This window comes from Hordeum vulgare, chromosome 6H (assembly GCF_904849725.1).
Source record: "Hordeum vulgare subsp. vulgare chromosome 6H, MorexV3_pseudomolecules_assembly, whole genome shotgun sequence".
NCBI lineage: Eukaryota > Viridiplantae > Streptophyta > Magnoliopsida > Poales > Poaceae > Hordeum > Hordeum vulgare.
In genome coordinates this window covers 59399265-59413134 of record NC_058523.1, presented here as the reverse complement: position 1 = coordinate 59413134, position 13870 = coordinate 59399265, and the positions used below count along the sequence as shown (strand labels likewise).

Genomic DNA, 13870 nt, shown 5'->3' with positions numbered 1-13870 from the left:
CGTCCCAAAATAAATGACTCAAAAATGACTCAATTTTCATTTTTGAGTCACTTATTTTAGGACGAAGGGAGTACTAACTTGTCTGATAAAAAATAACTTAATCACCATATTTTTGGGAAATTACGTATAAATATGACATCTCGACATAATCGAACGGGCAAGCACAAACAACTTTTTTGGAACGATAACGTGCAAAAAATATGACAACTCAACATATTTAAAACCGACGACCACAAAAAATCTTTTTTGTTTTTGGTAATTGTTATAAATACGACAAATCGGCGTAATTAAACTAGCAAGCACACAAAATATTTTTCTGACAAATTGTATGTAAATATGACAAGTTGACATATTTAAAATGGCAAATCAAACCTATGACATACGTTTATATCATGTATAATAAAAACTGCTATAGGCAACAATCATTTATCAAACATGTTCGTCGGATTTAAGCAAGCGTAGTTGCAAAAAATATATACACACGTTTGCCAAGTTAAGTTAATTAAATGTGGCTATTAAGTGTCTCATAATCTAACAACTAAATAATAGTAATCGAACAACTACCGATGAAAAAAAAGTTATCGAAACATGTCGACGTGAGATCTAGTTATGAAGATCTTGTTGCGAGAAAGCTAACGACGAAAACGGGTCGTCAATTGGATTTATAGTTTAAGAGATAAAACTTTTTAAAAATTTAACATTAAAAAAATCTTTGCTGATGTCGTGTTGGTGTACTAGTTTGCATGTATAGATATTGTCTTTCTGTCCCGCGGCACGCCAACGCAGTAGAATTTCCCAAAATAGTTATCTTGTCCGTAGCATATTTCTCTGCTCTGGGGCGGAGCCTTAGATGATGATGACGCGAGCGTTGCAAGAGCATGACGTTGTCTCTGTAGCAGGTTCCAGAAGGCACAGTCGTGCTCAAACCTTTAAAAGCTGGACGTGGGCATAGTTCGATAGGAGACGTTGATGGTGCATGTGATGGCCCCTACTAGTGGGGAGATGTTAGGCGCATCGGGGAAAATGGCGCATCAAGTAAAGCAGGCCACTCATGTACGTGCCGACGGGCATATAAGCCAACCATTTTGATTCCCTTTAGCAATTGAAAAATCACATCGCTAATTTCTTAATACTCTCTCAGTTTCAAAATAAATGTCTTAAATTTAATAAAATTTTATACTAAAACTAATACTCATTTTGAGACGGAAAGAGTATAATTTTTTTAAAGATTTCATTGAAACACTACATATAAATGTATATAGATATATTTTAAAACATAGATTTATTTATTTTGTTTTATAGTACTCCTCTAATGAAATCTTAAAAAAAACTTATACGAATATTTAGGAACATGGCTAATGTGTGCTGCGTATTCTTAAACAAATGACGTGCACGTAGCGGTGCCGTATAAGACAGAGGAGATGTTTCAGCAAATGAACAGATTCTGCAGTAGCACCACGCTCAGTCATAGACAAATGAATAGCATCCCTTAAATAATGATACTGTAAGGGCGACATATGGGGCATGGGTATTTACTTGTGCCGTCAGACAAGATCCGATCTGATGCGCTTGATTCCAAAGATTTGGAGATCACATGCTGGCATGCAGCTTCAATCATTTGGAGTAGCACGTACGTGTATTGACCTCTCCTGTATGGCTGTATCTGCATGCAAATTGTGTGCAAGCTTTGCATGAACAAAAATGAGTGTGCGTTGCTTATCGTGAGCTATATAGTTCAGCAATCCAAGTTCTCCACTGGGTGGGAGAACCCGTCACGGATGATATACCCGGGACCGTATAGAATGATGCTTTCTTGACAAGTGCTCTACTCACAAGTGCTGTTTTCAATCCTATACGTAACGAACGCGTCAAAAGAAAAAAAATCAACTATGTAGCACGGGGTATTAAGTTTTTTTTACATGGTAATATGTGTGCCAATGATAGAAAAAATCAAATTACAAGGTACGTAAACACTGACCTTACAAGACCGAAAAGATAGAATAATCCTATGCAAAATACCATCAGTCTCTTTCCTTCGACGTCACCAAAGCGGCCACCAAAAAAATAGAAGTCAGATCACCTCCTCACCCGAGCTCGACGCGGCTCCATCGCTGATCTGCGGCTTTACGGACCTCCAAAGTAGTTTGCGAGAAGCAAAACCATTGCCGTTGAAATAATCAGACCGGGGCAACATGTCTCCGGACACGCCATCAAACTCCAGATCTGACACCCCCGCACGATGACAGCGTCGGAGGAGGAATCCAGAACTTTCATCCACCGACCACAAACCCAACACAAGATGTACCACCTTCCAGCTGTCACTTGCATAGACAACTGTCTACGCGTATTCCTCAGTGACAAAACCTCACTGCTCCACCATGACGTCGGCCAGAACGCCACAACAACGGGGACGGAGCAGAAGGAAAGACACACCTGATGGAGTCGCCGCCGCCGCCTCGTCGACACCATCCATGAACCCTAGCGTCGTCGATCTAAAGGATCGTCAAACACACGATGCCATCAACTCCGAGACACCGCCATGAAGGACATCGTTGATATGGGAATGAAGCTGAGGCAGATTTATTCGTCCGGGCGCCGCTCCCACCAGCCCAACGACGCACCACGACCTACAGATCCTAATCCTAACTACAGACCTGAGGATCGGGGTCTCCCTCGTGCCGCTCGAGCAGCAACCGAAGGGAGAGGGGCCAACGACTTGACCGGTTGAGATCCGGTGGAAGAAAGTCACACAAACTAAATGTCACCTGAAAATAACAAATGGTGGTATCGAACATAACTTGCATTTACATCAAATTTATTTGAAGTGCAGAGTCAATCATCTGTTCTTTGATTTCATGGATCCACATATGCTCCACTTGATGATTGAGTAGTTGCGCGTTCACGTGATGATTTTGGAGATTCTGATGCATCTACAGAAAGTTCATAAGCCGAACTTCATCTTGAACTTTCGGGATTTCAACTTGTTCTCCGGGTGCTTCAAAATCATTGGTTTGAGCTACACCATCATCCTCATCTTCGACGATCATATTATGCAAAATAACACAACAAGTCATCAATTGTCATAAAGTTTCTGATTTCCACATCAGTGCAGCCCCACACACAATTCTCCAACGCGCTTGCAGCACTCTAAATGCCCTCTTCACATCCTTTCTAGCTGCTCATGCATTGTTGCGAAGTGTTTTTGCTTTCTGCCGTGTGGTTCAGATATGATCTTCACAAACGTAGCCCGCTCAGGCTATATGCCATCGACAAAATAGAATCACATGTTGTAGTATCGGGCGTTGACGGTGTAGTTGCACCGAGGTGATTCCCCATTGCAAAGCCTCCTGAACGTTGGAGATCGTTGAAGTACATTGATGTCGTTGTGAGAACCCGATATTTCAAAGAAAGCATGCCAAATCCATAAGTCATATGATGCCACTATTTCTAGTATGATGGTGGCCTCTTTGGTATACATTCCTCACCGGACGAAGCATCGGAATCCATTGTTTTCCTAAAAAGTTGACCAAAAAATCCAATCAAACATATGTCAAACACATTCAGCGCAAGACAGAGACAGAGAGTTGCCGGACGTACCACAGTATCTTCTGGGCCAGCGACGCGTCCTCCGCGGCGTGGACGGGACAGAAGACTCATCTGACGGAGTTGGCGGAACAGAGGTTAGGAACGACGACGGAGTACGCGCGGCGGCCAGCTGCGCGACGGACGGCGTCGGGAGGAAGAAGACAGCAAAATAACAAATTAATCTCGTTGTTGTGCGGGATGATTTGATGCCATTTATGTTAGGGCCATGCCGTCAGGCCGACGTGCCGGGCGTGCCCGGACTTCCCATATCCGCTTCATATTTGGACTGAATACGAGGGGTGTCAATCAGTCCCGGCTTTTGAGGCCCCTTTAAACGGTCCCTTTGGTTTTTTTTTTGTGACCGGACGACCTATCCAAACGTTTGAGACGGATTAAAGAGTCCGTCTATAGATGCTCTAAAGCGACAACTGGTATTAACAAAGCCACACGAGATTAAGGCCCTGTTTGTTTCAGAAGTCCCAGGACTTTTTTTAGTCCCAACTAAAAAGTTCCTAGTCCCTGCCCGTTTGTTTTTATGAACAAAACAGAGACTAGAGGTCATTAAATAACACGCAAAAAGAACACGCTACCCCTAGTAATATACTAGAAGTTATTAAAAGACATGCTAAAAGTAGGGGCACTATTGGAAAAAGTGCCAAAAAAGTCCCCAAAAGACCCTCCCGTAGGTACTTCTTCCTTTAGTCCCATAATACCCCCTTTTAGTCCCTAAAAGTCCATCCTGTTTGTTTCACATGGGACTAAAAGGAATTTTTTTTAGTCTCTATACCAAAAAGTCCATGGAAACAAACACCCCCTGATTATCTTACCTACTAATAAAGCGCGTACTGCTTCTGTCGTCCGTCGCTGCCTGTTTTAAATTCGCGACCCAGTGTGTTTGGTTCATCTAGCGATCGGCCCCTTTAAATACACCAGATTGACAGTAGCCCGAGTGGCTAGAGCTTTCAACTTTCCCGCACGATACCCAAGTTCGACCCCCACCACCACCGAGTTTCTTCGTTTCTTTTTTCTACTTGATTTCAGGCTGACGTACGTTAGAGCTGCACTGTTGCAACTTCTGTTCAATTTTTTTAATGTTTCTACTTTTGTAGATTCAAATATATTTTTAAATATTTATATCTTTTAAATTCTAACTCTAAATTTCAAAAGTTATATATGAAGTAGCTTTAAAAATATATAGACTTCAAATATAATATTATTTTTTATGATAATTATTTTTGAAATTGTGTTTGCATCCTTAGTTAATACAGTACCCTTTTTATATGAGGCGTTTGAAGAACTTTGGCCCAACTATTTTATTTTTAACGTTTCTATTTTTTGCAGATTCAAATACATTTATATATTCATATCTTCTAAACTCTAACTTCAAATTTCAGAAGTTATATACGAAATAATTTAAAAAATATGTAGATTTCAAATGTAATCTTATCTTTCATGTTAATTATTTCCAAAATAATGTTTACATCCTTAATTAATACCTTTCTTTATATGGGGTACAATGTTTGTGAAAAAAATAAAATTTCATGATTTTGAAAAAAAAAATTGTGTATTATTTTTTGACTGCAATTGAAAAAAAATGTTTGCTAATTCAAAAAAATGTTCAAGCATCTCAAGAAATGTCCTATTTTTTAAAAAACATAATATGATCTGCATCATTGAAGATTATAATTGTTTTTCTTCTTTTGCAACCCACGGCCCCTTTTTGCTAGTCACACTAATCCACCGTAGCTGTAGTACCAAATTTAGCTAGCCTTGCCCAACTTTTTTATGATGTCCACTCAACAAATGCTTTCTCCGGCATGTATCGTGACGAGCACAATTAGCACAAAAGAAGGACGGCAGCGACGGAGCAACCACAGTTCCGTTTGGCCATAAGACAGTCATTCAGACACAGATCGATCTGGCGTTACATATAGGGCCAATCCGTTCCATCGTTTCCCAGGTCCACACATTTTTCATCTTTTTAAGCCACTGGTCGATCGAGTGCTCGACTCAGTCTCTCCGTACCGTACGTGCGTCCACCAAGGCATGGCCGGCGAGAGCGACGACCGGGGCGCCGCGCGCGCGCCGCATGTGGCGCTACTCTCGTCGCCGGGCATGGGTCACGTGGTGCCGGTGGCCGAGCTGGCGCGGCGGCTGCACGCGGAGCACGGCTTCACGGCCACCGTCGTCACCTACGCCAGCTCCGACTCCGCGGCGCAGCGCGCGTTCCTGGCATCCCTCCCGCCGGCCGTCGGCTCCGCGTCCCTCCCGGCCGTCCCGCTCGACGACCTCGTCGCCGCCGGCGCCGCCATCGAGACGCTGCTCTCCGTCGAGGCCCAGCGCTCTGTGCCGGCGCTGGCCAATCTCCTAGAGGGCCTCGGGAAGGACGGCAGCCTCGTCGCCTTCGTGGCGGACCTCTTCGGCGCCGACACGCTGCGCGCGGCGCGCGACGTCGGCGTGCCGGCGTACCTCTTCTTCCCGTCCAACCTCCTGATGCTCTCCCTCATGCTCCACCTCCCGCGCCTCGACACCGAGCTGGACGGCCAGTTCCGTGACCAGACAGAGCCCATAAGGCTGCCCGGCTGCGTGGCCGTGCCCGGCGCCGACATCCTGCAGCCGCTCCAGGACAGGACCAGCGACGCCTACCGCTGGATGGTGCACCACGGTGAGAGGTACCGCGACGCGGACGGCATACTTGTGAACACCTTCGACGCCATCGAGCCGAACGCGGCGGCGATCCTCCGGCAGCCCGAGCAAGGGCGTCCGCCGGTGTACCCAGTTGGGCCGGTCATACGGCAGCCTGACGACGGCGACGACGATGCCACCGGCTGTATCAGGTGGCTCGACGCGCAGCCCGACAAGTCGGTGTTGTTCGTCTCGTTCGGCAGCGGAGGCGCGCTCTCCGCGGCGCAGATGGACGAGCTGGCGCGCGGGCTGGAGCTCTCCGGACAACGGTTTCTGTGGATCGTGAGGAGCCCCACCGACAGCGGGGCCGACCCGGGTGCCAACTACTACGACGGGTCGAAGAGCAAGGACTATCCACTCAAGTTCCTGCCATCTGGGTTCCTTGAGAGGACCAAGGAGGTGGGCCTGGTGGTTCCATCCTGGGCCCCGCAGGTCAGGGTCCTCGGCCACCGGGCCACGGGAGCCATGTTAACGCATTGTGGATGGAACTCGGTGTTAGAGAGCGTAATGCACGGCGTTTCGATGATCGTGTGGCCTCTATACGCCGAGCAGAGACAGAATGCCGTGATGTTACATGAAGAAACCAAGATAGCACTAAGACCAAAGGTTCGAGGAGCAGATGGACTGATTCTTGGCGAAGACATCATGAAGGTTGTGAATGATATGATGACCAGTGAAGAAGGGGATGCGATGCGTATGAAGATGACAGAGCTCCAGAAGGCGGCGAGGGGTGGACTGACGGCAAATGGCATGTCACACAAGACACTTACCGAGGTGGTGAGGAAGTGGAAGGGAGGTGCATGACGATGCCATTTATCAAGGCCATCAGAGTCGTTAAAAGGGTTGATGTACGAGACCAATTGTGTGTTGTATATTCTCACATAACTCATAAAGCGTTTCGTCTGAAAAGGATGCGAAGCAAGCAACGATGATTATGTTATTATTCAGTGTAAATTTGGTTACATATCTTGTAATGTCAAGTTACCAATTGATTCTTTTTCATACAAACACAATATGTATTGATAACTAAGTAGCAAAGTATAAAATCACTCATAGGAAATATACAACATGCTATGATGTTAGTTTTCATACACCCCATATAGTAAGACAATTAATATATGTGCATACAACAAAGTATTATTTCAACCACTCGGTTATATTGCTTCATCCGTGCCGCCCATTCATGAGATATCTCTCATGTTCTTTCTCTAGTGTGGATCACATTGAACTAGATCAAGCATCTACGGGTTCCAAGTTGATAAAAGTCCATGCATTGACATTGAGATTTAATATATTCCCTTTTACTTGAACATATGGTCTTAAATTAGGGTTTATACTTAGCTCGTGTACCCATCAACCTTTACTTTACTTCAAGCATGACTATGTGCACCCACCAACCTTTACTTTACTTCAAACATGACTATAGATTCTCTTGTAAAAGATGTGCTCCACTACCTTTGTATTTATATGTGCTCTCCTAACAATGCTGAATTTGAGAGAGAACAATGGGAACTAGTAGTAGTTGTATGTGCACATCATGTTGGGAATGGGAGGCGTCGGGGAACACACATCCTCCAGCTCGTACCAAGACTGTTGATCATAGTAGTACATCACATGGCACGAAGGAACTGAATGTGGAAGGGCAATTGAGTGATGGAGTATGGTTGGAAACTGAGTTGTTCGCAGAGCAAGCACAACACTTGATTGTGGTGTTGTCATTACTCGGTGTGGTGGAGGGTATTGGAGCGACACACAAAGGATAGAGAGGTTGTGCCGAGGTAGTGGGCGGTAGGTCACTACTGCAGGATTGTCCAAAGGCGATACTACAATAAAAGACTCTTTGATGAAACTATGTGTGATGCATTAATCGCAAACGGTGCTATAAAAACTATCAAAAAGATGCAAAACATTTGTGATGGCAGAGACATCAAACACAATTCAGATTAGAATTGCGTGTGCGATGAGTAACATACGGTTCACTCCAATTAGCTGTTTGCGATGAGGCAGAACAACAGAAACGGGCATCCAGATGAAGGTGTGTGCGATATACAGCATACAGTTCACTCGTATGAACTGATTGGGATTAGGTAACACAAAAGAAACGTTCAGCCAGATCAAAGGTGTGTGCGATATACGACATACCATCAGTGGTGGACCCAGGAATTAAAGTTAGCTGGGGAAACATTTAATGTCTAATCTTTTCCCGGTACAAATGCAAGTCTATTCAACCAAAACTCATCGCATTCAACAACAAAAGAATTTAAAAAGCTCTTAAAAACTAGTAAAATGCTAACATGGACTCTTGCCGCTTGAAATGCTCGCTTATGCCAAATATGATCCCATAATTCCAATTTCCAAACGTGGCCGACAAAATTATGAATACATTAGCACAAGTGTGATGAGAGATGTATATTTGATATGGTCATATGATGGTAACTGGGTGGTAGTATACCTTTAAGATGTAATTGCATAATGAACACGAGCTTGTGGAGGTAGATGACCTCAATGGCTCTTCAAGGCATGAAAATGGATCATAATATGTTTATCACTAGTTTTAGCAAATATCTCGCGCTCAACAAAGCAAACCATCTAATCATTAAGCCAATCATCGCCCATCTCGTTTCGAAGATCCATCTTTATAATATTCATGGCTGCAAAAACCCTCTCAACTAATGCATTTGCCACGGGTAAGATCAATGCAAGTCTGATGGACCGATAAACCAAAGAAAATAAAATATGTTGTCTACTTGGAACCAACGTGAGAGCAAGAGAACTCAAACTATCGCAAGCCAAGAATTCAGTACTTCTTTTCATCACATCAATATATATGTTGAGTTGATCAGTCAACAGATAACGCTCTTGTGAAGATAAATCAATAGAGTAAATATTTGCAAGCTCAACTAGCTTATCATGATCAAAGTTTCTAAATGGGTCTCTAGGATCAAGGCAAGCAATGCACTCCAACAAGCGTGTAGAAGCTTCACTAAAACGATTATTCATCTCATCTATGTTTCTATCCAACACCTCAATGAATATAGTTACCTTGTAATCATGGATACAAGTAACCATTTTGCGTGATTTTCTTGGGTAACCCCTTGCTGAAATGTTATCATCCATATTGGGCACTATTAAGAGAGGCTCCCATCCGTCATCTCTCAACTTTTGTAATAGAGTTTTCACTCACACAATCATATTCATAGCACACACTATATTCTGATCTTTTTGTTGCAATGTTTGTGACAAATCATTGGTTAAACCAAGCACTCGAAGCACCAAATGCAAGATAAATGCTTGTGACAAATCATTGGTTAAACCAAGCACTCAAAGCATCAAATGCAAGATAAGAACAAATTCAAAAAATTCCATGTTTATCATCAAGCCAGAAGCCCAACCTCTATCATCTGCATCTGCTCCATCAAGAGAAATACCATGTAGCACTTGAACCACGGAATCTCACATTTGATAGATCCGGATTAGAGTCTTGTGTTGTGACCCCCATCGTGTATCACCGGGTCTTGCTAAACTTGTCTCTTGATGTTGGCATTTTCCACACAAAACCTCCCCATGCTCTAACTGTACAACCAGGTTGTCATGATGCTTCTGCAACAATGCATCTCTGTTTTTACACAAGGCACTTACCTACAAGAAAAGAGTAAGTGCGGTTAGAATTAAGAAGTAAAAAGCACTAACCATGTTGACATAAGCTATAAGAAGTAAGAAGCACTAACCATGTTGACGATCTTATTTGTATGGCCAAAGAAATCACTAACAACTAGAGCCCCCTTGAGAACAGCAACAACCACCAATTGAAGTTGGTGGGAAAAAAATGCACATAAAAAGCATACGGGTTGACATCCAGCCAAACACCCCACACCTTTCGACAAATATCCCTTCTCATTTCATCTCTAATTTCTGGAGTTGCATACTTCTCAATTTTCTTGCGTCTGCGGATCGAAATCCACATTAGCTAAAATAAATGATGGAGGAATGCCCTACAACATCAAATGGCACCAATTTCTTATTCAACATTCCAAGTTTCCAATTCCAACTAACATATCAAAGGAAGAATGCAAGAAGACTGGAAGAGGATACCTGCTTCTGCTGGTCGTCGGTTCCATGTGGTCGCTTCCGTTTGGTTGATCTGGCCATTGAAGTTGCTGCATGTGCCACTCGTGCAGCTTCTTCGACAGAAGTAGCCTCAGCCTCGGCTTCTTCGAGTTTGGCCGCAGTGGCTAGACCTACCAAATCCACATCCTCACTGGAATCCATCACTAGTAGTCTAGCACCGCCCCCACTGCCGCCCCTCGTCGCTGGCCCGACCTCTAGCACTAGCACGCCACACCTTGTCGCTGGCCCGACCTCCAGACTGCAACAGTTGTAGTGCAGGTGCACCACCGCCCCCAAATGCCGCCCCCGCCGCTGTCCCGACTCGCAGCAGTAGTAGCACTACAACAACATCCCCGCCGGTCGTCGCAGGCAGCAGATACGAAATCTGGCCCCAGCGCCCGGGAACCCTGGCCTCTGGCGACTGGCGGCGGCGCACGCAGTAGTCTGGATTGAGCATTGCATTTCTCTCAATCCTGTGTAAGTCCGGATCAAGTGTTTCTGAGATGGACATGTAGACAAAAAGCCCAGCCAACCGGCCCAAATCACTTCTTACCGCTTGAGAAAAGTATCATTTTCCGCCTCAAATCCTACCCGATAGACCGATTTCTCCCCCAAGTCTAAACCCGGATCAATCACCCCCTCAACTTTCTAAAACCGGTTCTAGAAAGTTGAGGGGTGATTGATCCGGTTTTAGACTTGAGGGGGAAATCGGTCCATCGGGCATGATTTGAGGGGGAAACAATAATTTTCTTTTACCGCTTCGTCCCTTCGTCGCTGGGTGCCGCGCATCCTCCCTCGCGAACAAAACGCCGCTGCCGCTAGATTTCTACAGATTTCGCCGCTGGTGGTAAAATAGGTAGGTAGGGGGAGACCCGGCGCCGCTGGCGACCCGGGGCGGCCGCCCCAGCTCACCCCAATGGTGGGTCCGCCACTGCATACAGTCACTTCGATAAACTTTTTGCGTTGAGCCAAGAGAACAGAAATGGTTCAAATTAACAAGATGTACTAATAAGAAAATGATTGCACAACCAAATTAAACATCCAATTACATACATGGCTAGTACACACATGACATTTCCACACACCAAAATAAACTATTACATGCATAATTAACCCAAATAAATGATCATCTAATCATCATCTACTTCTTCTTGTGACGCTTGCCGCCACTGCTCTACTAGGATAAACGGAACAATATTATTTACTGTGAATAGTGTGCTTTGTTGGTAGGAACACAAGTATATATATATATATATATATATATATATATATATATATATGGATCATAGCCTTGGGCGAGCAATGTGCCCGCACGCATCGTGCTATCTCGATGTTCTTTCTATGCTAACTTTCCATTAATTGATGGCGTTTTATGAACACGTCAATGTTTCTCGCCATTTCATCACTGGTTTCCTGCCGCCACCCAGAGATATTTGCGCATAAACCTAGGTGGCGCACGACGCGCCGAGGCAACAAGCACAACCAGTAGTACATCCAGCTTTGCATGCCAACCCACGGAAGCACCGCCTCTGCCATCAATCTCCTCGATGAGGAAAACGAGAATGCGCTGAGGGAGTCCAGGAATAAGGGGTCCTCGGGCCGCCGACCTATCTCTATGAGCTGGACTTCTCGGATACTTTAGGCAGCCGATGACATATACAAGGATGATTCCACAAGACTTGATGATTAAGACAAGGACTCATCTACACCGACGTAGCCGACTAGGACTCTTGTTATCCTAGGTCTACTGTGCATTATATAAACCGAGGCCAGGCAAGTCGATAGAGAATCTCATATTCATATGATCTTTACTCTTAGGGTTTAGACCACAACAAACGATCTTGAGGTAGATCAATTATGTACTCGATACTACATCATCAATACAATAAAAACAAGACGTAGGGTTTTACCTCCATCAAGAGGGACCGAACCTGGATAAAATATCGGCTCCATCGATCCAAGATCCACATTCCGTACCCCCTACCCGAGATCCTCTCATTTTGACGTCGACATTGGTACTTTCATTGAGAGTTCCGCCGTTTTAGCGACAGAAGGATTGATGGCTCGTTTGCAGATTGATTGCAGTTTTTTCCTGGATAGTGAGTTTTTGTTCATCGCCGATTCTTCGAGCGTCGCTTTGACGATTGGTTGGGTGGAATTGTGCATAATTGTTTCTACAACAACCCTGCAAAATTTCGTCGTGTTCCAATGGAGGAATCTCCGGCGATCTTCGGTATACCGGAGCCGTGTCGAATTTGGAGGGGAATCTGGATGAGTTTAGCGCAATGGATCAAGTATCCATCTCGGACATCTGTTAGAAAATCCCACCGCTCAACGGCTGCAGAATTCCTATATAGATCACCCTTCAAAATTTCAGCCCGATCCGATCGTCTAAATCCGGAAAACATCCGATGAGTACAACGAATTTTGGATCTATTTTCGAATCCAACCCGAGTTCATATTTCTTCATGAACGGGCTTTTGGACATCCTTTTTGAAGAAAGTTTTTAAGATATTATGTTTTGTTCTAAAACACATGCCCATAAATTTTAAGCCTTTTTTCAAGGTAATCTTCACCATTACGCTGGTGTTAAACCGGTCCGACAACGTTGCTCCACGACTATCGGCCTGCAGTAGACAGATCATCACTTTGTTGAGCCGAGGTCAATCTCATAAAATCAACACCTCTGCGATCCGACCAAGAGTTCGACATTGCGAGGAACGGATAATCTCGTCGCCCATGGGTTGCATGGGTCGGATGCGCCACTGCTTCATCAAGCCAGCATTGATCGCGTCACCAATTTCTCGCTTCTTCAAGCGAACGTTCAACATGTCGACCTGCCTCGACACGTCGGCTCGCATGAGGGCTCTAGCGCCACCTTACCGGACTATTACGTCACCTCGGCCAAACCGGGGGCTTCGTCATCTCTTCATCAACCTACTGCAGGGACTTCGACGTCATCGGCCAACTGATACGTCCATTTTGCATCATGCTTTTATGTTGACATTTATCGCTTTATGGGTTTTTATTACACTTCACGGTACAATACTTATGCCTTTTCTCTCTTATTTTATAAGGTTTACATGAAGAGGGAGAATGCCGGCAGCTGGAATTCTGGTCTGTAAAAGCAGCAAGTTTGAGACACCTATTCTGTGCAACTTCAAAAGTCGTGAAAATCAACGAGGAAATATTTTTGATTTTATTAAAAATACAGGGCGGAAGAAGTACCAGAAGGGAGCCACCAGGAGGCCACAAGCGTGCCAGGCGCGACCACCCCCTGGTCGCGCCTAGGTGGCTTGTGGGCCCCCTGTTGCCCCTTTGACTCCTATCTTTTTCTATAAGGAGGGTTTCATTCCAGAAAAAATCAGAAGGATGCTTTCGGGAGGAATCGCCGCAGCCACGAGGCGGAACTTGAGCAGAACCAATCTAGAGCTCCGGCAGGGCCGTCCTGCCGGGGAAACTTCCCTCCCGGAGGGGGAAATCGTCGCCATCG

The 13870-nt window shown here is 44.8% G+C and overlaps 1 protein-coding gene across 1 annotated transcript; it reads left to right on the top strand.

The window, feature by feature from the left end:
• The first annotated feature begins 5338 nt into the window (after nucleotides 1–5338).
• LOC123402040 (UDP-glycosyltransferase 72B1-like) lies at nucleotides 5339–7240 on the top strand. The gene has a single exon (XM_045095899.1). The coding sequence runs from the start codon at nucleotides 5632–5634 to the stop codon at nucleotides 7072–7074; it is 1443 nt and encodes a 480-aa protein (XP_044951834.1). The 5' UTR covers nucleotides 5339–5631; the 3' UTR covers nucleotides 7075–7240.
• The last annotated feature ends 6630 nt before the right edge of the window (nucleotides 7241–13870 follow it).

Bases quoted from the DNA above. Each gene is read 5' to 3' on its own strand.
- LOC123402040 (XM_045095899.1), top strand. From the start codon at position 5,632: ATGGCCGGCGAGAGCGACGACCGGGGCGCCGCGCGCGCGCCGCATGTG.